Source organism: Vanessa cardui, chromosome 15 (assembly GCF_905220365.1).
Source record: "Vanessa cardui chromosome 15, ilVanCard2.1, whole genome shotgun sequence".
Taxonomy (NCBI): Eukaryota; Metazoa; Arthropoda; class Insecta; order Lepidoptera; family Nymphalidae; genus Vanessa; species Vanessa cardui.
Genome location: NC_061137.1, coordinates 3,964,444 through 3,990,024, shown reverse-complemented (window position 1 = coordinate 3,990,024; position 25,581 = coordinate 3,964,444). Strand labels below are relative to the sequence as shown.

At 34.5% G+C, this 25,581-nt stretch overlaps 1 protein-coding gene across 1 annotated transcript in view; it reads right to left on the bottom strand.

The window, feature by feature from the left end:
* Nucleotides 1-10,907: 10,907 nt before the first annotated feature.
* The window catches only part of LOC124535816 (connectin-like), a 58,507-nt gene continuing 43,833 nt past the window's right edge, over nt 10,908-25,581 (bottom strand). Inside the window, exons 2-3 of the mRNA XM_047112178.1 lie at nt 18,335-19,398; nt 10,908-13,422 (exon numbers count right to left, since the gene is read on the bottom strand). Of these exons, the coding sequence (XP_046968134.1) occupies nt 12,995-13,422; nt 18,335-19,382 (1,476 nt within the window). The 5' untranslated portion in view covers nt 19,383-19,398 and the 3' untranslated portion in view covers nt 10,908-12,994. The remainder of the gene's footprint in view (nt 13,423-18,334; nt 19,399-25,581) is intronic.

Below are 25,581 nucleotides of genomic sequence, written 5' to 3'. Positions count from 1 at the left end.
TGATCGTCTTATTAAAGTATGTTATTACAAACGAGAACCATTTTAGGCAACCATGTTACCTACATGGTTGCCTAAAATGGTAGTAATCCAAACTTCAAAGTTTACAGAGCAATGTTAAAAGGTAACAATTAAAAGGTAAATATTACTGTCATTTATTATGATGAGAAAAAATATCACGTAGATAAATACAATATTTTACGTTCAATAAATTTAATATGACGACCTCCGTGGTCAAGTTACGCCGCTCCGGGGCGTATTCGATTCCCCGCCGAGTCAATGTAGAAAAAATCATTAGTTTTCTATATTGTCTTGGGTCTGACTGTTTGTGGTAGCGTCGCTACTTCTAATTTTTTGTGCTTTAGCTACTTACTATACAGGATCAGAGTAATGTATGTAATATTGTCCTATATTTTTTTATTATTATAAATAATATAGTTCAATCTGAATGAAAAATATAATAAATTTATGATGTAAAAAAAACTGTATCTCAATCAAATAAAACCGTTGATATTTATGTTAATAAAACTGAAACGATAAACAATTTTTATATCATTCAAAGAAAAATCATAATATTTATATATGTTAAGTAAATAATAATTACGACATGGTTATTTATTCGTATATCAATAGTTTGTTTCGCAACAATTTATCAAAGGCGCCGAAAAGATCCATTGCCAAGCAACGGAATATTAAAACTTTCTTTTCAACGGATACGCGTTCCGTACAAGATATGTGAATACGATATCTTATTTCTCTACACACATTACATAACATTGTGTTGGGTTCGTTATTCGTACGTGTATTAAAGTTATCAAGTCTTTTATGAGATTGGATATAACGCTGTATGTCATTAAGTTTTTTTTTCATTGCGGAGAGAAAACGAGGAAATGGGTCACCCGATGTATGCCGTGAAATATTTTTGAAATCGTCAGATATTACCAGAAATATTAATGATTCCTGTTATCACCAATAAGTCTCCATATTTGTTCAACTGTGTTTGAATAAATAAATGTTTTGCTTTTATTTTAAACCGAATTCATCCAGTGCCGCGTTAATCTTAGCTGAAGATTGTGGGTTCAAACCCGGGCAAGCACTATTGAAAATTCAATACTCTTTTTATTTTATGAGACAGGTAGGCGATCGGGTAAATTTGTCTCATGGTGATACGTGAAAACGACTGCGTATAAATATGAAAGCTGCAAGAAATATTAACCAATAATGATTTCTTTGATGTTATGTCATTTGTGCCTGTAGTTACACTGGGTCACTTACCCTTCAAACCGGAACATAAAAATGCTAAGTAACGCTGATTGGCTGTAGTAATTATGAGTGATTCGTACCTAACAAGCGGATTACACAAAGGCGCTAAGTAATTCTTTATTCCTGTAAGCACGTTACGTTATACGCAAAGTAATATAATTAATGCACAGCATTTAATATGCAATTATGTTAAATTATACACAGATTAATTGTAATTCTATACTAATATGTGAGGAGACGATGATAATGAACCAGATTATCAAGTACTTTTAGTTAAATATATATATTTTTTTATATTGCAGGCGTTGAGATGCCCAAAGAGCCCAGTGGTTAGAACGCGTGCATCTTAACCGATTATTGCGTGTTCAAACCCAGGCAAGCACCGCTGAATCATGTGCATAATTGTCTTTATAATTCTTCTCATGTTCAGTGGTGAAGGAAAACATCTTGAGGAAACCTGCATATGACAAATTTCATAGAAATTCTGCCACATGTGTATTGGAACAACATGGTGGAATATGTTACAAACCTTCTTCTCAAAGGGAGAGGAGGCCTTTAGCCCAGCTGTGGGGATTTACAGGCTGTTGTTGTTGTTGTTGTTGATATTGCCTATATAGACACGAATTACATGTACAGTCAGAGTAAGAAAACCTTCGTGAGTTTTCATATTCATTCCTTTATCACGAAAATAGACCTTAAGGTGACGAACCTTTTTAAGCGACTTCAAAAAAGGAGTGTTCTCAATTCGACCTGTATTTTTTTTTGTATGTTTGTTCACCGATTACTTCGCCATTTATGAACCGATTTTGAAGGTTTTTTTTTTTAGTTAGAAAGAAGATACTCCTGGAATGGTACCATGATGAGGATATCAACGTCTGATGATGTGATCCTGGAGAAATCGAGGGGAACCCTCAAATTTTATAGGCACATGTACCGTGTTTTACATATTTTCTGAAGTTATATTGGCATTTGCTTCTGGCAATCATAATGTTACACTTCTGAGCTGATGGTGGAAGGTGTAAGTCCTCAACTACTAGGAGTTAGGAAATAGTTCTTTCAACATTAATATATGGATTTATGCTCCTCTAGTAATTTCTATTTCGAGAAACTAACACTAAAAAAGAGTAAAATAAAATATTTTTTCTATTTAGAATAAAATATTTTATTTTATCCCAACTGTACTTGTCCATAGACGTTAAATATGTATGTGTATGTGTCTTCTTTGACTGGTGGGTGGATATATTATGTAATCATAAAAATATTTGTATCGCCCTGCAACGTGACTATGTATGTATAGGTCTTTGATTCATAAATATTATTTTTTGATCCTTTATTTATTTCGCGAGATGTAATAATTTATCAGGATAATAACACATACAAAACATAATTTATTCGTCGTTTCTAGGTACGAAGCTTTCTTGCTAGTAATATATCTATTATGGTGTAAATTTTACTTTACTTATATGCTTTTTGATGAAAATGGTGGAATAAAGTAACATCTGAATTTCTTGCCTGTTCTTCCCGGCGGAATCTACTCTGCGAACCGCTGATAGCTTTACATTTAATTCAACATTGTAATATGACTATCATAGGTGCTTTTAAGAGCCTAGTTGAATAAAAAACATTTTTATTGAATTTGATTTTGTATACAATTACGTAATAAGACTAAAAATCAATCGGCCCCGACTGGATTTTCTGAATCGATGGCAGTATTTACTTTAATTATCATAATGCGTATATGTTTCATTAATAAAATAAAATGAATCATTTTAGGTTGATAACATAAATTGGTGATCAATGATTCTCTGATTAAATTTACTTTAATTTCAAGGATCAATCTCATCCCCTGACATTCAGCAGCTTGGTCATTCCTACAACGCTAATCACAGAGAGCAAAGTCAGCAACTTTCTACCAGGTAACTTATTTGTTAGTCTGCTGAATCTCTTAATAGAATGATTTTTCTATTAGGAAGTTCAATCGAGATAGAAATTGATTTTCTTTAATGAACTTTAGCCGTAGACATGAACTGTTTCGATTACTCGAGAAGTTTCAAAGAATTCGTAAGCGATTACCATACTTTATTACTCGCATTAAATTGAAAATTGTTTTTTGGCTTCGAAACAGCGGAAACTTTAAATATGTCAAATTAACTTTACCCTTTAAAGCAATTGAGCTCATCATTAAATAAATAACGCCTAAATTTATTACAATATTATATTTTACTTTTTTAGATTTTTATTTTATATAAAAAAAGTCCTGTTTTGAGTTTTTAAATATCAAATAAGTACTATATGAGAGCCGAGATGGCCCAGTTGTTAGAACGGGTGCATCTTAACCGATGATTGCGGGCTCAAACCCAGACAAGCACCACTGAATATTCAAGTGCTTAATTTGTGTTTAATTCATCTCGTACTCGACGGTGAAGGAAACTATCGTGAGGAAACCTGTCTGTGTCTAATTTCATAGAAATTCTGCCACATTTGAATTCCACCAACCCACCTTATCCTCAAAGGGATTATACAATCACAGTCACATTTTTAAAAGTCATATAAAATTAACTAATATTGGTGTTTTAAGAACTAAACATTTTATTTTCTTACTACTTTAAGTGTGTATTCATTATAAAGTCCGACGACAATAAACACACACAAGCCGTTGTCTAATTTTAACTCAAAGCAATAATTCAATTACAAAACTGTCTGCTACTTAAATGTTTACGATATAAGCCGTAAGTCGCTGTAAATAATTACCGTCTAATTTTTTAACACGATAATCCGAAACATGTAAGTGTAATCTGGCTTAACGTAATGCTAAATTGATACGAAAATCCGTTTCACTTTTCGTTTATAACCCGAGGTTAAGCCGACGATTAAGGCTTCATAGGTGAATTTCGGGACAACAGTGTAAAGCTTGAATAAGCCATTTAACATATTTTGTTGGCTTTGTAATATTATATATGTTAAATAAAGTAACAGTCTGTAAATTTCCCACTGTTGGGTTAAGATTCTCCAATTGAGGAGAAGGTTGGTACGGTTTGGGGGTATGTGTCAGATTTTATTGTAATTAGATTCATGCAGGTTTCCTCAAGATGTTTTCCTTGAAACACACATTATGCATGTGAAAATTCAGTGGTGCTTGAGTGGATCTGAACCCGCTAACACAGTTAACATGCACGCGTTCTAACCATTGAAGCAACTGGCTGTAAAAGTATCATAAGATAAAATGTAATATAAATGTATTACGTTAGAAATATCTTTTGAAATACCAACCTAGTACCGACCCAGTGCCGTAGCTCTATGCAATTACTCAGATATTCTAAAGCAAAACATTTATGTATGTATGTTTTCTATAAATGTGTTTCAGTTGAAACAATGAGCTAATACTTAAAGTATATTGCAATATAATCAATCGCCCATTGAAATGAAAAGTTAAAGTTGTTTATTGAAACAAAAAAGGCTTAGTTTTGCAAACTTCTCGTATCGGTTTACAATGTGTAACATAAAAAATTCGTAAAACATTACGTAATCGGATTTTAAGTGAACTATAACGTTTTTTTATGAGAAAAATAATGTCATAGATATGTATCTATTGCCGTGATGTGATTTCTAGCGAGATCAGCCAAATTTGCAGGACATATTTGCATAACTGTTTGCAAATATAAGTACGCTCTCTATTTCTTCACTTTCATAATCAGATAGGACAGCAAATGAAACAGCCACGAAGTAGACGACCGGGAAGAATTCAAGTGCAAAACTAACAGCTTTATGTACAGTCGAGGTAAGAAAAGGTTCGTCACCTTAAGATCTATTTTCGTATGCTCAGTATGAGCGGTAATCTGGTTTACCGATCGAGAATGACATATTGCGACACGATGATTTGATTTTTAGATTCAAAAGGTAGTAAGAGTTTAAGACGTGATAAAGGAATGAATTTGTAAACTGACGAAGGTTTTCTTACTCTGACTGTACTTTCGTGGCACGGGCATGTAAACACTGTCAATTTCCAAACGCGACTGGAGCTTACTGAGAATATCTTGTGAGAAAAACCCAATTACGTTGACCGCTTAAAGTTATAGAACATTTTGTAATTTACCTGATAAGCTAAAATAAAAATAAGGAATTTTAAAAGTACAGTAAGACTGAAAATGTTGTATATTGAAACCGCCTATATTATCTCTTAAGTTATAATTTTAAAACGACTGAATGACGAGATGAAATTTTGTTCAGGAATTTCTCATGGAGCGTAGGTTAGAACTAAGAGAGGATTTCGCAAGCTATTTTATATGAATATTACTAAAGCTACAAATATAGAAATCGGTATATAGGCATGAATGAATTTTTCGTCGCCTATTGTGTGTAACTTAGGATAAAAGTTTGAATAAAATTTAATCAATTTTGTAAATTAAAAAAAAAATAAAAAAAATCAAATTGAAGGTGGTATTTAGGTTTTTAATGTATAAATAAAAAAAAAAGATGAACGATGGTACTGGTACTAGTACCATCGCTCATTTTTTTAGGAGGTACATTTAGTGAAGAATCATGGAACTTGTTGTTTATAATTCTTTACATAAGTAATAAATAACCAACGTCATGGCGTGTTTCGATAGGATATCCGTATCCTGTACTCGACGAGTTTCTATATAATAATATATTACATTGCAGAAGGCTAGTCTTCCAAATTGCTCACTTTAACCGAAATTGGTCAGGAAGACAACATGTATATATCCAATACAGCTCCGATATCGTTAGCAATTAGGACAAATTACACTGCAAGACAATGGATTTCAAAACAATCAATAACTGTTCGCTCAGGTACAATTATAATTATAAGTGGATAATTACTTAAAACATTCAAACTTTATCGAATAAGTTCTAGTAATAAGTAAGAATAAACAATTTGTTATAAGGCGATGCTCAGACTAGATAACAATTTTTAAAATTAGACTAAAACTGTTGATTGCCTACTTTGAGTAATTATGTTTAGTGTTATACCATTATCTTTCATGTAGTGTAAATACAGTGATGGCCGTTTTAAGCACGGATTGGAGAGGCTGCGGGATCGTGTCGATATAAGGCATCCCTCCCATACAGTGTTCCGCTCGTTGTTCTGCAGAGCTCTCTTTAGGGATTCACTTTAAACCTTTGCTAACTTACGCGTTCTTGACTGACTGCTTTGTTTCATTGTAACATTTCCCTGCCTTTCCTTCTTTAAATAGTAATTTATTCAAATACTTTTAATGTCGACATTGGCTTGACATTTATTTCATCTAGTTTATTAGTATACAACCACTGATTCCGATCTCATTTATCAAGTTTATTTACTTGTGTAATATTACTTATCTAAGACTTGGTGCTACAAAATTATTTAATGTACTGTTTTTGACTATACAATGTTAATATTTGTTTTTGTGGTAGGTAATTGTTTACAAGTGGTAGTGCCACGCTGTATACCTTCGGGTTACAGCCGAATGGGCCGGCACGCCCGGGGAAGTACCACTCTCTCACTTAAAATCGGCGTAAAGTGGTGGCTATGCTACCGCGTTTCGTCCGGTAAGTGAGAGTTCCGGAGGCCCAATCCCCCTCCCCCCCAAAACTTGATGGTTGTGCAGAATTTGGTGAAATTACCCCAGGAGGGTATCATCAGCGACAGCGGTGGAGAATCCCTCTCTGGGCATCCATGCTCAGGACATACACCACCTGAGCAGGGATGCCCAGGCTGCCCTCCGAATTCTGAGGGGGGGGGGCAATTTTGCGCTCGCCACTGTTCGGGGCAAGCGGAGCAGGCATCATAAGGCAACCCCTACCACCCTCGCTGTGGACTTCTGCAACATAAGGGGACTCAACTCCAACCTCAACGCCGTTCACTACCATCTGGAAACGGCGAAGCCGGCCTTGCTCTTTCTAACCGAGACCCAGATATCTTCTCCTGCCGATACGACTTTTCTCTCGTACCCTGGGTACAAATTGGAACATTCTTTTATACCACGAGCTGGGGTATGCGTTTACGTCAGAGATGATATCTGTTCTCGACGCCTCGGCAGCCTTGAAGGACAGGACCTATCGATTATCTGGCTGCGTGTAGACTGCGATGACCATCCGCGAATCTATGCGTGCCTTTATAGGTCCCATAGCGGTAATGCCGAAACCGACCGACTGGTTGAGCACGTTCAAATGGCTACAGATTCCGTGCTGCAGCAGATTCCATCCGCAGAGATCATTATTCTGGGTGACTTTAATGCTCACCACGTAGAATGGCTCGGCTCACGCACCACCGATCATGCGGGTAGATCTGTTCTGGACTTCGCTCTAGCATATGATCTGACACAACTGGTCAACTCGCCAACGCGAATACCGGATGTGGAGGATCATACACCTTCCCTGTTGGACCTTCTGCTGACTTCGCATCCGGATGGCTATCAGATTATCGTCGATCGCCCTCTGGGCTCGTCTGACCACTGTCTCGTCCGGAGTACAGTGCCGGTTGTGCGGTACTCACGGCCTCGCTTTGTTGGGAGCCGCCGAGTATGGCACTACAAGTCAGCAGATTGGGATGGGATGCGGTCTTTTTTTGCATCGTACCCATGGGGGCAGATTTGTTTCTCGCCGGATGATCCGAACGCTGCTGCTGACTCTGTTGCCGATGTAGTGCTTCAGGGTATGGAACTATTCATTCCTTACTCTGCAGTACCCATCGGTGGCAAGTCCCAGCCTTGGTTTGGTCGCTTCTGCAAAACGGCATCAAGCCGAAAGTGGGAACGCTATCAAACCTGGGCTAATGCATCTGCGTCTCGTGATGTAAATACCAGCGCATTCAAAAAGGAATATAACTCAGCCTCTAGGTCCCTCAAAAACGTGATTGCTAGGGCGAAGACGGAGTACATTGGCAGAATTGGCGAGAGACTGGTGCGTCTCCCTTCAGGAACACGAGCGTTCTGGTCTCTCGCTAAGGCTGTCTTAGGGAATTTCTGTCAGCCCTCTTTTCCATCTCTGCACAGCGACGGTGAGTCATTGGCCCATACCGCGAAAGAGAAAGCTGATCTTTTAGGCTCTCTCTTCGCGTCGAACTCGACTCTGGATGACCAAGGAAAATCTCCACCAACAATTCCGCGGTGTGATACCACGATGCCGGAGGTTAAATTCCGGCAAAGTGCAGTTCGTAAAGCACTTCTTTCCTTGGACATTCATAAGTCGAGCGGACCCGATGGTATCCCTCCAATCGTGCTACGGACATGTGCTCCCGAGTTGGCACCGGTCTTAACGCGTCTTTTCCGGCAATCCTACACATTAGGCGTCGTCCCGAATTCCTGGAAGACAGCTTTGGTGCATCCGATCCCTAAAAAAGGCAACCGCTCAGACCCGTCCAATTATAGGCCTATAGCCATCACCTCCTTGCTCTCCAAGATAATGGAGTCCCTTATTAACTGCCAGGTCCTGCGGTACCTAGAGGAGAATCAGCTGATTAGTGACCGCCAGTACGGTTTCCGTCGGGGTCGCTCAGCCGGTGATCTTCTAGTTTACCTTATTCATAGGTGGGCTGAAGCAGTTGAGAGCAAGGGGGAGGCATTAGCAGCCAGCTTGGACATAGCGAAGGCCTTAGATCGCGTATGGCACAAAGCGCTTCTTTCGAAGCTTCCTTCCTATGGGCTTCCCGGGAAATTATGAATTGGATTACCAGCTTTTTGGCAGATCGGAGCATCAAGGTCGTTGTCGACGGTGCATGCTCTGACTTAAAATTCGTCAATGCTGGTGTTCCACAAGGCTGCGTTCTATCACCCACTCTGTTTCTTCTGCATATCAATGATTTGTTGCAAATCGGGAACATTCATTGCTATGCAAACGACAGTACCGTTGACACCTTATACACCGGCCGAGCTAATATTTCTCGAGAAAACGTCGAAGAGAACCGAAACAAACTTGTGTCTGAAATCGAGTCTTCATTAAACGAAGTCTCGAATTGGGGCCGGCTAAATCTGGTCCATTTCAACCCCAAAAAGACGCAAGTTTGCGCGTTAACCGCTAAAAAGACACCATTTGTCGTATCTCCACGATTTGAGAACATTCCGATAGCCGCTACAGGTAGTATCGGAATACTTGGCGTTGATATCGAGCCTCGTTCAGTTCCGCGGTCAATTGGAAGGCAAAGCCAAATTGGCTTCAAAAAAGCTGGGCGTGCTCAGCAAGGCGAGACAGTATTTCACGTCGGCCCATCGCCTAAAACTTTACAAGGCGCAAATTCGGCCTTACATGGAGTACTGCTCTCACCTCTGGGCGGGTGCTCCCCAGTACGAGCTCCTTCCATTTGACCGCATCCAACGTAGAGCGGCTCGAGTTATCGACGATCAAGCCCTTTCTCAGACATTTTCTGCCTCGCACAACCACTTTGTGGAACCAGCTTTCGCCGGCGGTTTTTCCGAACCGATACGACATGGGAACCTTCAAGAAAAGAGCGTACTCCTTTTTGAAAGGCCGGCAACGCACCTGCAAGCCCCCTGGTGTTGCAGATGTCCATGGGCGGTGGTGGTCACTTTTCATCAGGTGAGCCTCCTGCTCGTTTGCCACCTATGCCATAAAAAAAAAATATTAATGCATCGCCTTTGATATGGATATACGTTATCATATCTAAAGCGTTATCCCCCCTAACATTATACGTCAAAAATATCCGCGAAAAACATTTAAGATGGTTTATTTAATATCTAGTATATTAAATTAACTAATAAATTGTAATCCAATTAATAATAATAATTTGGAATTATTTTATACATGAGTATCTAATTATTCTATTCGACATAATTATGTTAATATAGTTTCGGTATTTTATCTTAGATAACAATTTCGTTGCCATTTAAACGAACATCTCGATGAGCTAGCGAAATGTAGGGAATAGTTTGAATTCGTATAAAAGAGTAACTACTGAGTTTGCAAAATCTTCATTTCGAACCGGTAGTACTCTTACTTTTAATTAATCGAATAAAACGACGATACAAAAGCGTTTGTTCAAAATCTACTTTAATAAAGTTTATTTTGATTTTATTCATAAATTCGATTCAGCTTTTGCTAGTTGCAGTTTAATTTAAATCTTACGCGGATAATATAATTACTGAATTTTAAAGAACTAAATGTAAATTCAACAGAAGAGATAGACTTGTAATTTAACACTGATGTTTCAATTAATTATGTGAAGTAATAAGATTATGTATAATTTATAAATTAATTTCATACATGTTCAATTGTTCATATATCTCAATCATTAAACCTCATTATTATTATTATTAAACACACAACTATGACTCTCATTTCAAGTTATACCATATCATTATCATTCTCTAACTCTTCTCCTAATTAACTCTTTATGTCTTCTTTTATTCTCTTCTTTATATATACTTGAATCTATCTCAATTACTTATTCATATAAACTCCTTCCATCCTAATCTTCTATCTCATAATCTTTAAGTACTTTATCATTATGGTCAATATAATATATAATAGTATGTTGTTCTCATTTCCTCACATACCATTTGCCCCTTCTCATAAAATTACAATAAACATATCTCTTTCGTTCTTCTTCGCTTATAAAAAATAATATAAATCTCCCACAATTTTTATTACAAACTACGTAGGAATTATTGGGATGAAATAAATACGCGTTATACGTGTAGAAATATTTATTACAACAGATTCTGAGCTATCCACAACATCTGTAATTACATGAGATCTATGGGTAAGAATAAATATATTTTGTACAATTCGTTGCGTTCATAAATAATATACATCTATTTATCTATATTCCACACTTCATACGAAATAACATAATAAAATATTATTTTTTAAATATAGAAGCAAAAATCGCTATTTGTAATATTATAATAAGATTTTTATTTATTAGCACGTTATGTCTCAAAGTTAAGGGATACTTTCTTGTCCATAGATTGACATACATTATAAAAGCGAAGATTGCCCTATGACTAGAACTCCTTTAAATCTGAGCCATCTCCATTGAATTTTCATTTGTTTGTAAATTTTCTCTTGCTAGTAAAGACTAGGCTGGAGGTCAAGGGATTGTACCAGTATGTGTTAAATGAATTTTTGCTATATTTATAACGCGTTAGGGAATTGTGGTGGAATAAGCTCAAAACTTTTTCCCAAAGGATCCGCGGTCTCCCAGTAATGAGATTTATATGCTGTACTTTTATAATAAATAAAATACATGGACTTAAGCCCATACCAATGATTCATTGTTTATTGAGAGTATTTTTTTTATTTCATTACTATATTTAAAGCAGGTTTTACTAATTAATAAGTAGTCAGATTTAAAACACTCCTTAGTTACTGTTCGTGAGTTGTATGTGTTTTGGGCAATTTTCAATTTAAGAACTCAAATTTTCTTCGAACACATTCCAATAAATCCATAAAGCAAAACACAGTTTAGTTAATATCATTACACGCAACCATTTATTCTAATATATCTTTACAATTGTGAAATATATTTTATTTCATTTCACGATTCTCATTAAAAAACATGTATCGGTAAAGAAAATCAGTGATAATGGAATGAGTGTCGAGCATATATTAAATACGAGCTAAAAATGTGACACGTAAATTCCACTGAGGGACGGGGTTATACGATTTTTATATGGGCATACAATTTCGTTAGCCTTTAAAATATTTGCAGCGAACGAACATATTTTCACTTAAGCACGGGATCGTGACAAAAGTTTTCACATTTCATTTATTATTAAGCTCGTTTCTGCTCAAGTTATATGGTGTGTAAAAATTTGATCCACAAGAAGTACTGCCTTCCTCCTTCAGAATGTTAACGGCATAAATAATTTAAAAGTTAATCTTTCAGTCGGTGAATATATTTTAAAGACATACTCTTATGTTGGAAACATTTAAAATACTTAACACGAGGAAGCGTTCGGACAAAAATTCGCAGAATTTCTCAGAAAACCGATAGTGATTAAAAATGGCCATTCTAAAATTATCTTCTAAAAAACTAACATGAAATTAATAAATATTCTTTACACATTTAAGCAAGCGCATAAAATTTAATTTTAAACGTTTAATTACATTTATATTATATTGTATGTATTTTTGGCATATGATTTAGTAACATATCAACGACTATATTGTATTTTTAATATCAAACTGCAACGAGTGATACATCTAAGAATCGGAATGTTAAGAAAATTACTTTAAATAAGTGCGTATTTATAGACACGTTAATATTTAACAATATGTTGAGAACAACAGATAATAAAGATGTCTTGTTAATAGTATGATTCGAGGCCGTTAATTTTCTACATTTACGAACGTTTCCATTATCGTACGGTTCACACCTGCACAGTCCTGACTATTGTCATTATTGTGTGCCACCTACAATATATACAAACTCGCTAATATTTTTGTTGTTATTAATAATACACTCAGTTTCAAAATAAATAACACAACATACGTCATCATCAATCATACTACTAACAGTTTACCTTATTGTAAGTTACAATCGCAAATAGTTTTTTTTAATTTATTATATCGAGATATGAATTTTATGTACAATAAATTTTGAAATCGTTAATTTCCTTACATAGCCTATGAAGAACAAAAATTCTTAGCCTATTTTAACACTTAAATTTCTACATTTTTTACAAGATTAAATAACATAATTATTGACAATACAGATACGCGAAACGTTACTCTAATATCACAAACATTGTTTTTGTCTTTCGAATATTACATTTTAAAATAATATCAGCAACGTTGCAATGAAAAGGAAGTTAGGCAGATCTCTTCCGACATTCGAAAATGCTTTTAATCTAATCTCATTCTGTACGGGATGGCCATAAGTTTCCTCAATCGACTGCATTAATTCCTTTGGACAAGGTAACGTCTCCAAGGGGATATCTGTCAGTTTAATGGCTTTATTTGCTTTCGGTTTTTCCTTATCGATGTTATAATCGTCACTTTTATCGTAATACTCGTAGTTATCGTCGGCTAGGACATTACCATTATCTACTTCTTCATCTTTCGCTTCACTGAGTCGTCTATCGTTTGCCGGATCGGGAACACAGGATATTTTTTCGAGGGCATGTTTCATTGTATTGTCTTGAGTTTCATTACGCAGAACATATATCCAGGATAGGCGACAGTTACAGTTGAGTGGGTTACCTGAAACAAAGGAACGTATTAGATTTAATGCGCAGAACAATTGCAAATTAGAACCATCTCGACCTCTGTAATTAGCGAAGTCAAGCCTTCTGTGTCATTAACCTCGAAATCCTTGGATACTTAATATGCATCACAAGCATTGAGATTGCTTCTTTGAAATTCAAATTTTAATAGTTTTTTCTAATCTAACGAGGGATCTTCGGGTTCATTAATTCTAATGGACCTAATTAAAATTTTATGCACATTTTTATCACTTCGCTGAAAATGCACTTTTCCCCTTTCCATATATTATTGGATTCATTATGCCTAAAGGACCCATTATTTTTTAGAATACTAACTAAGAAATGCTATTATCTAACAAAGAGAAAAGTATCTTATGGCCCCGGGGAATAATTAAGAGCGTTGAACCTCTAAATCATTTACTTAAAAATGCCTTTAAATAAAAATGCTCAGACCTTGAATGTATAATCGGACTAAATAACTTTTTTAACGCCATTAGATCCGTTGGGGTACCATTCACTTGCAATTATCCCACGACCATAATTCTAAACTTTTTATGGGTTTTAGGTGAGTCAAAAAATAATTTACTTAATACATGAAATCAAAATAAAAAATCTTAGTACTAACAATAGCTTAGACTAATTGAGGAACTTGGAGATTAGTTACAACTCTAGTCGTCTGTTTTATACCAAATTAATTAAAGTACTAAGCAAAAGTTAACATTGGGTTAAAAAAAAATCGATTATACCAAAGATTTTCATTCTGAAACACGTTTGTAAAATGTTAAAATTTTAAGCTGTAAAATAAAAGATAATAGTTAAACTATGAAGTAAATATATAACAGCTATTCATGTGAAAGAGTCAATTTAAATTCAGCGAACGTTCCAGAATTATCTACCAAAGTTAGCAACATGGAAACCTGCGAACAGATAGTGGTACCTCGGACTTAGTGGAGAAAAATGGCTTCCATCCTTGGATAGCACGTGCGGCATCCATATTCGTTGTAAGAACATTTCATGTTGAATCGAATTGACGTTGAAATATTGCATATTGGAGCTATGAGGCTATTACCATCTTATGTTGAACAAATATTTACACAAGACAGTTTTGATAGCGGAAGTTTGCTTGCGAATTTTTGCTACAATAAATTGTAAATACATTTCGTAAATCGAAAATTTTGCTATTTAAATTACCATTTATATATGTTACCCAAGGGACGTTTTAAATGTATTCAGATAATATAACGTTTTATCAGTTTTTAAAATAATTTATACGAAAATCATATCGGTGGTGATTTATTATATAAACTAGCAAACCACGTCGTTTTTTCAACCGTGAAAATATAAGAATAATATAATATAATAACAATTTATCGTAGTGTTAAAAAAATTACTTTATTCGAGTACGATCATTTATTGCTTTCGAATTAGATAGCAGTATTAAATTTGATTTAATATATAATTCCAATTTTAAAAAATGGAATATTTTAGATATTAATTTTCACTTAGAACAGTTTTATCTTTGAAATATTTTTTTTCAACTTCATTGACCAAATATTAAACTCCAGCTAAGTTTTTTTCATCCGTTCCATATATTTTGTTCTTACTTTAAACAAAACGAGTGGTTTCTTAATGGGATTATCTACCAAAGTTTAACTCAAGTTTATAAATTAAATTTTCGTAATAGATCTGGTATTGTCCCAGACCATTGATTAATAGAGTTATCTGTTGAATAAATTTGTAAAACGCTTGGAAACAAAATTTTGTTTATCGAGTTAGAGAAGTTTAAAAATGTCGAAGACTTTACGTTACTTTTAACGTTGAATTTGTTGTATTTTGCAATCGAAGTTACACAAAGAGACAAATTAAATATTAGCTATTTCTATAGCTCAAGGATTGAAAATTGTGTTGTTTGATTTTAAACAAACGTATAAATTGCTTGGATTTTATTCGTCTCACCTGATTAGAATTACTTTTGTCCCAATTATTGTTATAAATACTTCGCATTTAACTCATATCTCTAAATAAAAATAGTGTCAAGGGTTTGTATATACACATAACATAGTAAACGACAATACATAAATACCCTTAACATCCTTCCTTATTAACGCAGTAGATAGTGGTGACGACACAATCAATCAGTCCTTATAAATAACGATGGAAGATACCAGCCATTCATTATATATTCTGCCCCTCAAGCAACAATACTTAGAAAGTGTTGTTTTTCAGTTTGTGTAGTGAATCAGCGTAAATACAGCGAGTATAATATCCTTGGACCCACGGTGGTTGCATAAGTAATGTGTATAATCATTAAAATTTCTTACGGTGCCAAAGGGGAGTGGCTCTTAAGAACGATCGGCCTATTCGTCCATCCGCTAAGGTTAGCGGACGATACATAGATATGTAATATATAAATAAAATATAATAACCGATGAACTGCTGTGTATCTGAGACTGATTGATATATAGGTTATCATAATGTAAATCTAATAACTACGATTGGAACAAAAACACTTCACGGATTAAGAGAAACCTAAAAAAGTATTCAACACCTCAGCCAAAAAAATATAATTAATGATAGCGATATATGGACAAGTGAAACGCGATGACGAGTGTGCGAGCCATTTGCTTCATGCGGTTACGGCACTTGTCACTTGACGCAAACTTATGTGAGATGTTGTGATGCTAAACCCAATAGAACTTTTACAATTACATTATTACATTTTGAACAAACCACGATGGCCCAGTGAATTTGAAGGGCTTAATTTATGTTTATAATCATTTTGTGTTTTCATTTCGTTTCTCGGCAGAGAAAAAAAACATCGTGAGGAAGCCTGCATGTGACTAATTTCAACGAAATTCTGCTACATGTGTATCTACCAACCCGCGTGGTGGAATATGTTCCAAACCCTCTCCTCAAGAGGCCTTAGCCCAGCAGTGGGAAATTCACATGTTGCTAATGTACTGTACTATTACATTTTACCATATAGTATTCAAATCAATCACCGATTAATACCGAGCAAAAAAGGAACGAATAATTTAAACAGGGATGAAGACAAAAAAAATCTATTACCTTCGTTGACCCGCTAAAATAATATTGCATAACACTTGTTTAATAAATTTTGTTAATTTTTGAAATGAAAACTAGTTACATATATACACAAGGGCTTTAATAAATTAAACGATAAAACCTCAGAGTAATTACATAATATATATCAAAATATAATTAAGCTAAAAATGTGCACAAATCACAAAATCGGTTCGCAAAATAAGATATGTAACATTCAATATACAGTCATGAGATATTCTTGGATTCCATTATATGTTTATTATATATTAAAACCTAATTTACGACAGTAAGCCAGTACCGGAGATAAAGGTGGTAAGACCCAAACCATTTCCTTCAGATTACCTAACAAAATACGATTCTTATTTTCAATAGCCGCCTTTACAGGTACCGAAAATCCATTTATGAATAATATAAGGGATTAAGCACGCACTGCCATAATAAAATCGATCCTGTTTTATAAAGGTACGCATTTGTTTATTTGTATGTATCGAATTGGGTTTATACGATTAGAAGTAAAACAGAGAGGACGTATTTCCTTTGGGCACGGGCTGTTAAAAATATATGGCTGCTAAGAACATTGTAGGTTCGAATCTGATCCTTAGACCAATGTCGTATCCACTCTCGACGCAAACGTTACGCTTAAGTGAAGGGGAAAATAGAAATAAAAGTGATTCCTAGAAAACAGGCGTTGCTAGTATTCTTAAAAGTAAAATAAAAAAGAACATAAAGCAATTCCCATCGCAAGACGTTCTTGTATTATCTTGTCTTATTGATACATTCCTCACATCGAATGTGCTATTGAGGTTACATGCCGTAAAGAACAATTCAGGGGTATTTTATCATTTTGCGCCAATGAAAAAACCAATAAACCGCAAATGTATAAGAATTATTAATACATTGACAAATTTTTAAAACACACACTTATACGTATATGAGTTTGTTAACACTTAGCTACATAAGAATCCTAGCAATTGAGAAGTAACGCGAAGAAGGATAAATCAAGTTAAACGTCATTAATTAAAAACAATAAAAATTAACAATACCTCCTCAACGATTACAGTTCTTGGCAGTGGAAAAGGGAAAATTGTTTTTTGAGCAGTGAAATTGAAAAATATGGCAAAAAGTGGCCTTAACACCTATTCATTCCAACTTTTCAAGCTTTCACACTTTCCGCATTGTAAAAAGACAAAGCAATTTGAATTTCATAACTGAGCCCTGGTTACAGCGAACTTCTGTTTACGAGGAGAAAAAGTAACAAGAAACGACAGAACTAAATTTATAACAAACTCGACCGTCCAAAGTTTTAATCCTATTTAGAATGAGGGTAATAGAAATGGCTTACTTGATAAGGATTATTTTAATACAGTTGAAAGTAAATATATCATAATCAATTTGATATTTGCTTTTAGATTTGAATTTATTTAATATAAGCTATTACTTTATATGACATAAAATAGAATTGTAATCGATCTTAAAATAAATACATGAATCAACTAACGGGGTGAGTTATGTCAAAAGTAACGTTAAAAATAAAGTATAAGTTATTAGTTTCAGATGCAGTTTTTTGACTTGAAATTTTTCCTATAAATAACCAACTTTTTGATAACGTTAGATTTATAATTGTTTTGTGTAAATTTATTAAGCAAGCTGGGTCATATATTTAACCAATACATGCAACCCACTTTTATGAAGTAGAAAGTATTTTATGAAGTTGACAAGAATTGTATTGTGACATTAATCGCAGTTCTTGGCATAACGATGGCCTTCTAAGTAGGTCGCAAGTGAAATACAAAAGAATGACGTCAGACAAGTTTTAATCATGCGAAATATCGTTGGGTACTTACCGTCTAAATAAACCACAGATGAAAGGGATTTGTCATTTTCTACAACAGGTCGTATTGTTTCGTACGATATTGTCGTCAAAAGATTGTCTCTTAGATCCAACACGACGAGACTTCTTATATCTTCAAGTATGTCCTCGTAAAAACTTGTCAGTTTATTCCCCGACAACGTCAACTTTCTCAATTGCGTTAGTCCCCCAAATGCTCTCTCTGATATATATTCTATAGCATTGTTATCTAGCATCAATTCTTTCAAACCCCACAATTCACTAAATGCCAGGTTTCCAATCATATTTATCTTATTATTTCTTAAGTTCAATCTAGAAAGATTCTCCAAGCCTTCTAACATTTCCCTAATTACTACTGATATATAATTATTATCTAATTTTAGTTCGATGAGATTATTAAGGTGCTTGAAACAACCTTCGTGCAGTAAGCTTAAATTATTATTAGACAGATGTAAAACATGAAGGTTGGGTAAATTAAAGAATACATCCGTTTTTAGTTCAGATACTTGATTATCGTCTAAGCTAAGGTTTGATAACATCATCATTTGTGAGAAGGAATGTTTCTCTAGATTTGTTATTTTATTCGATTTCAATACGATTTGACGTAAAGTAGAAGAATTAGTAAAAGCATAAGGATGTATAGTTTTGATTGTCCCAAATTGGATTGATAAATGCTTAAGTCTGTCGAGTCGAACGATGGCTTTGGCTGGAATAAATGTTAACGCGTCGTCGGTTCGAACGTTGAACATGAGATGTTCTATTTCGGATTGTGATGAAAAACTCGGCCATATGGAATCGTCCTCGGTTAATCCACCGCCGAATATCCAGCAATCCGCTCGAGTTGCCATTTTAGGCTTATTACTGTCGCAGTAGCAATGTACTTTCGAACGTCTATCGACAATGTCGCAGACGTTGATGAAGATTGGCATTTGGTAGTGACGTCTATCAATTTTGGGCTTCGTCTCGTTTTTGCTCTCGGTGACGGTCAGCTTGACAGTCATTAAAGACGTGATGATTATGAGGTACTTGCTCATTTGTTCCATTATGTTATAAGGATATCTGAAACAAAAAAAAATACATTTATTTAATATTCGAAGAAATCCATTTGTATAACGTTCGTTCTTAGTAAAGTTTTAATATTTTTCTGAAGTTCAATAAAGGTAAATATTATGCTGTAACTAGAATGTTTTTATAATATAACAGATGCTTATATAATTTAAATGAAAAATTTATTCTTAGTAATATATATATTTTTTATTTTGATTAATGGAAAATTATAACTGGCCTGATTAAGTAAAAATATTCCGTTTTTTTTTATAATAACTTATTGAATTATGACTATTATATTTAAAGAGGTTTTAATACACTCCATTTAGTAATTTTTATTTAACAAACCATGACAATTAAATTACATACTTTTAATAAAATAAAACTTATAATTAATTAGTAAGAACATAACTCATAGTTAATTTACGATGTGTTATTAATATATCGTATCACGCAATGCAAATATTCAGGTCGTCGAAAAAGTTTAAATGTGATATTTAAATTAACACCTAGTTTTCAAAGTACCAAAGTGATTATATATATAGAACTTCCTATTACTAACTAAAACCAAACAAATATTTAAAAATGGCTAGATTTATATTTACATTTCATCTCGAGCGCTGCGGTGAAAATGTCGTGAGGAAATCTGCACACATCGAAGGAAAGGCTGACAAATGTAAATCCGCTAACACGCAGTCAAGAAAAGTGGGAGCTACTGTAGGTATACTTTTCCCTTAACATTATAGGAGATTTGAGAAACGTTACTATTTAAATTATAAACTCGAATACAAACAATGATAATTTTGTGTATAATTATCGCACGCTATCATCCAAAAAATATTTAACCATTAAAATTTTATTTATGCTAATATTATAATTATGAAAGTAACTCGGTCTGTTTGTCTATTTATCTGTCGCTCTTTCACTACCGCTGAACCGAATTTGATGAAATTTGGTATGAAGCAAATTTGCACTCCATGGAAGAACTACTTGTTTGCCTAACACATAACAACCCATCCTTTAAAACACGAGCGTAGCCGCGGTTGACAAAGTTATTAACTAAAATAAATCGAATCTGAAAAAAATATTATCTTTACAGTATTGACGGACAGCGTTGGTTTTCGATTGTTAGTGTAAACTAAGCCTGTAAAAAATGAGCCTTACTCTACTGTACATCCATTCTATTGATAAAATCAGAATATATAGCGAATTTATTATTAAGTTTATACATATATAGCATTAAATATAACGTGATAAAATATAAATAACAGTATCGAATGTTATTTTCTTTTGAGGTAATTAAGTAAACAGTACTTACTTACCTCAAAAGAAATTAGCAATTTTATTTAATTTAATTTACGAACATCCCGTCTCACCTAAAAATAAATCGTCCTATAACACATGTTATACATCATGTTAATTAATCATCACTATCTTTCATCAAGGCATATTAACCTAATTAGGCTTCGTAGGTAATTTGTACTAGGTTATGCCGTGACAAACTAATATATTTCATTGTCGGCTTAAAGGATTTCAAACTGGAGTTGCTACTAGAAGTTCACAAGCGGATTAAAAGTTCAGTGGGGATTTGCATTGTTAAAACTAAATTTTGACGCGGAAAAATGTTCAGCGGTATTTATGAAACTGCGAATTTCGCCAGTAGTTTTAGCAACTGCGATATAACAGCCTTAACTTTGAAGCTGAAATTGATATAGGTACTACTCTGTTCAAATAGGTGAGACTGGATATCCGTCCTGACTTCGCACAGGTATGTGTATGAGAAACGTATTAGGATTCAGGCATAGATATTATATTAAATTCCCTATCGAACTAAGGTATATTTTCATCGTGAATTTTATTTTAAGCAAATATGCTATAATATAATATGCACCCCAACTTGTAGCAATTCTTTAAATTGCTGTTTTCAGCTTATAAGGATAAGTGAGCCAGTGTAACCCAGGGGCGTAGCTACCGCCGTATCTGCCGTATCAATTATACGGGGCCCCCGGGCCACGGGGCCCCCAACTAGCGTAAGCAAAAATTATTAAATCTTCCCAACTTCTTTTTTTATTTCATAAATGACAAAAGTAAAAAAAAAAACAATTTCTCTTATTCCCGCGTAATGGCCTCTACACACTGTGCGCGAGCGACGGGTGACGAGCGATATCTAATGAGAGCTCTGCTGCTGAAGCAAAGTTCTCATTGGACTCATTGTCCATAGAAGCAGAAACTTTAGAAAAACTAAAGTCATCATCAGCTATAAATAAATGGGAACATTCACTGCTATGCAGACGACAGTACACCCATGGCCGTCGCCAGAGGTTTTTGGGGGTTGGGGGTTTCCAGCCCGCATTTTTAAATTTGGACCGATAATTATTGTTTAAATACTGAAAATTTTCCAGTGTTTAATTTCTTTTATAAATCAGAAGACAAAAGTTGATTTAAATGATACTTTTTTAAAATAAATATTTGAAGTTGCATTTTTGACAAACTTTGAAAAAAAAACTAAAAAACGTGATAACTCAAAAACGGTTCACTTTTGGATGATGCATATCATGGGGGTTAAAAACATTGCAAATAGTCACCCCTATCACCTCCTAACGAAAATACGTCGAATTACCAATAACCCTCTATGTTTTCTTGAGTAACTCCTGGAAGACTGCTTTGGTGCATCCGATCCCTAAAAAAGGGCAACTGCCCAGACCCGTCCGATTAATTATAGGCCTATAGCCATCACCTTCTTGTTCTCATTTTCGTCGGGGGCGTTCAGCCGATGATCTTCTAGATTACCTTACTTATAGATGGCCAGAAGCAGTTGAGAGCAAGGAGGGGGCATTAGCGCATAATTTCAACGGGTTTCCGGGATATTAAGCTTTTTGGCCGATCGGAGCATTAAATTCGTTATACATGGTGAATGCTCTGATTTAAAATTCGTTAATGCTGATGTTCCACAAGGTTGCGGTCTATCACCCACTCGGATTCTTCTACATATCAATGACTACTGTAACATTCATTGCTATGAAGATGACAGTGCCGTAGACACCGTAGGTGGCCGGTGTATGAGACACCGGCCACCTGCTGGAGAAAACCGGAACAAACTTGTGTGTGAAATCGAGTCTTCATTATACAAATTCTCGGACTGGGGCCGGCTAATCTTAGTCCATATATTATTGCTTTATTACTCTATTAACATATCTGATGGCGGGGAAGTAGCTCCATGCCTTCACCGGTTCACTTAGTAGCTACGGACCTTCGGCTAAACTTCCATTCAACCCCAAAAAGACGAAAGTTTGCGCGTTTACTGCTAAAAAAATTACCATTTGTCGTATCTCCACGATTTCAGAAGTTTCCCATAGCCGCCACAGCTAGTATCGGAATACTTGACGTGGATAATTCAAGCCTGTTTCGGTCAGTCCGCGGTCAACTGGAAGGCAAAGCCAAATTGGCTTCAAAAAATCTCGGTGTCCTTAGCAAGTCAAGACAGGATTTCACGTCGGCCCATCGCCTGTACAAGACGCAAAGTCGACCCCACATGGATTACTGTTCTCACCTCTGGGCGGATGCTCCCCATTACCAGCTCCTTCCATTTGACCGTATTCAACGCAGAGCGGCTCGAATTATAGACTATCAAGCCTTTTCAGACCTGCTTGATTCTTTTTTCACTGGGAATGTTCCGAGGAATTGTTCGAATTAATGCTGCTGACTTTTACCTTCGGACATCTCGTCAAAGTTTCATCAAATTTTTATTTGCCAAAAAAAAGCAAGGAGAGTGTGTATGTATTTAATTGCAATTGTTTGTAAAAATTTTGGAAAAATTTACAGACAGATAAATATGATGAATAAATATTTCTATTAATTTTATGTTTTTTTTTTGTGAGAAATCTTTACCCTTCCTAAGGGCCCCCAAACAAATTTGTATACGGGGCCCCGCTAAGGCACGCTACGCTTCTGGTGTAACCACAGGTACACAATCATTTTGTTCCTAAGATTTCCAAGGATAGGAAGTAATTAAGATTTCTTACGGTATCAGTGTATATGGCAGTGGTAACTTACCATCAGGTGGCCAATTTTCTGGTAAGCCTTAATAGTATTTCAGCAAAAACATATATGAATTGTTTTTTACTATTTAACTTACAGTTATATACCTACCATCTTAAGAGAATGACGTATCAAAATTTATGCTAAATATTACTGTAACATAAATTAGTATGTATTATGGTCGAGAAAGTAATGAGACCACGGGAGTTCATAATTTATGGTGTAATTAGCTATAAGCTTGATTTGCACTAAGGATGTCGAATACATTATAAAATAGAATGTTTTGTTTAATAATAAAAACAAAAAGTACAACGTACAATCAAATTTCTCCAACGTTTTGTATGAAAACTTTACAATAGAACATTGAATTGATAATCATCACTACATATTATAAAACAATATATACACATTGTATATGTGTATGTATAAAAGTTGGAAGTAGTATGTATATTTAATTTTTTTTTGAAAATAAAATTTATCCAAACATTAAGTATACTATAAACTCTGAATCTTCATTCAAGAAGGAAATTAAATGTAAATCGCCTTCGGAATAAATATGGTTAGCCTTTTCACTGGTTAAATTATATAGGGATGTTAATTAAACAATCAAATGAATGAATTCTGCATAAATGAATCAACCAATACTTACGCCTCGGTTTCATATGTTCTTTATTTTAATATAAAAATTTTCTTCTTTGTTTTAATGTAAACATTAAAATAAAGAACATATGAAACCGATGTTTACATTATTTTGATCAATAAAATAATATTTAAACTTGTTCATTGGTTACGTTAAAAAGAGCGACCCGTTTTGATCATAATTTGCAAGGAAAGATTTTACCTTGCAAGTTAAGAAAGAAAGCTTTTACTATTTTATCTTAAAAAACAATCCATGATATTAACATCGAAATTCATAACGTTGCTGTAGATTTATTATATATTGTAATCCAATCGTGAGCATCCCTACTTTGCTTAAAATATCCCAAAGGTACTCCCAAGCTCCGAGATTGCAAATAGCCAGAAAAGATATTTTCATAAGATTTTATTTAACTTCGTAAGTATATGTGGGTCAAATCGTGCAAATGCATTCCAAATTAGTTCCAACTAATCGAGCTGTAATTACATACTCTTTTGATGCTACAATTAAAATGTGTTCATTTATATGTAAAATAATATTAATAATTCATCTAAGTCGAATCAAATAAAAGTTTAATTTTAGATTTTCGCTTACATTGTTTTGAGGTAAAACATCTATTGGCCATTTTCCCATTGGGGGTAAGATGGATTTAGATACAAGACATTTTGCTCTCTTATACAGTCATGACGTACCCCCTAAACGTCAACGATATTACTCCCTGGTGCATGCCTAGTGCTTGTTTTTATATGAAGAAAAAATGGTAGTTTTCTAATGGTAGTTTTCGCTTACAATGTTTTGAGGTAAAACATCTATTGGCCACTTACCCATTGGGGGTAAGATGGATTTAGATGCACGACATTTTGCTCTCTTAAACAGTCATCACGTACCCCCTAAACGTCAACGATATTACTCCCTGGTGCATGCCTAGTGCTTGTTTTTATATGTAGAAAATATGGTAGTTTTCTAATGGTAGTTTTCGCTTACAATGTTTTGCGGTAAAACATCTATTGGCCACTTACCCAATGGGAGTAAGATGGAATCAGATACATGACATTTTGCTCTCTTATACAGTCATGACGTACCCCCTAAACGTCAACGATATTACTCCTTCGTGTATGCCTAGTGCTTGTTTTTATATGTAGAAAAAATGGTAGGTTTCCAATTCGCAAAGTTTTTATTTTTTTTATTAAATTATCTATTGACAACATAAATGAATAAAGCATACTAATAGAACACTGTCAGTGTGAGATAGCTGTCTAACGAAATGTACTTTATATTAAAAGTAAAAAGTACTTCTAGAATTTTAAAACACTATTATATCTTGATAACATTTATAAAGTTTTCATTGAACGAGACCGATCTCACGAGACCATACTCGGGGAGTTTGAAACAAGTAAATTTGAGTCAATAACGAAACTAGATTATTATCTTCAAGATGATATCAGTAGATAATATTCAAGATCCGTAATAAAATAATTCTGCTCACAATTATTTGAGACCGCATTTTTATAACTATTATT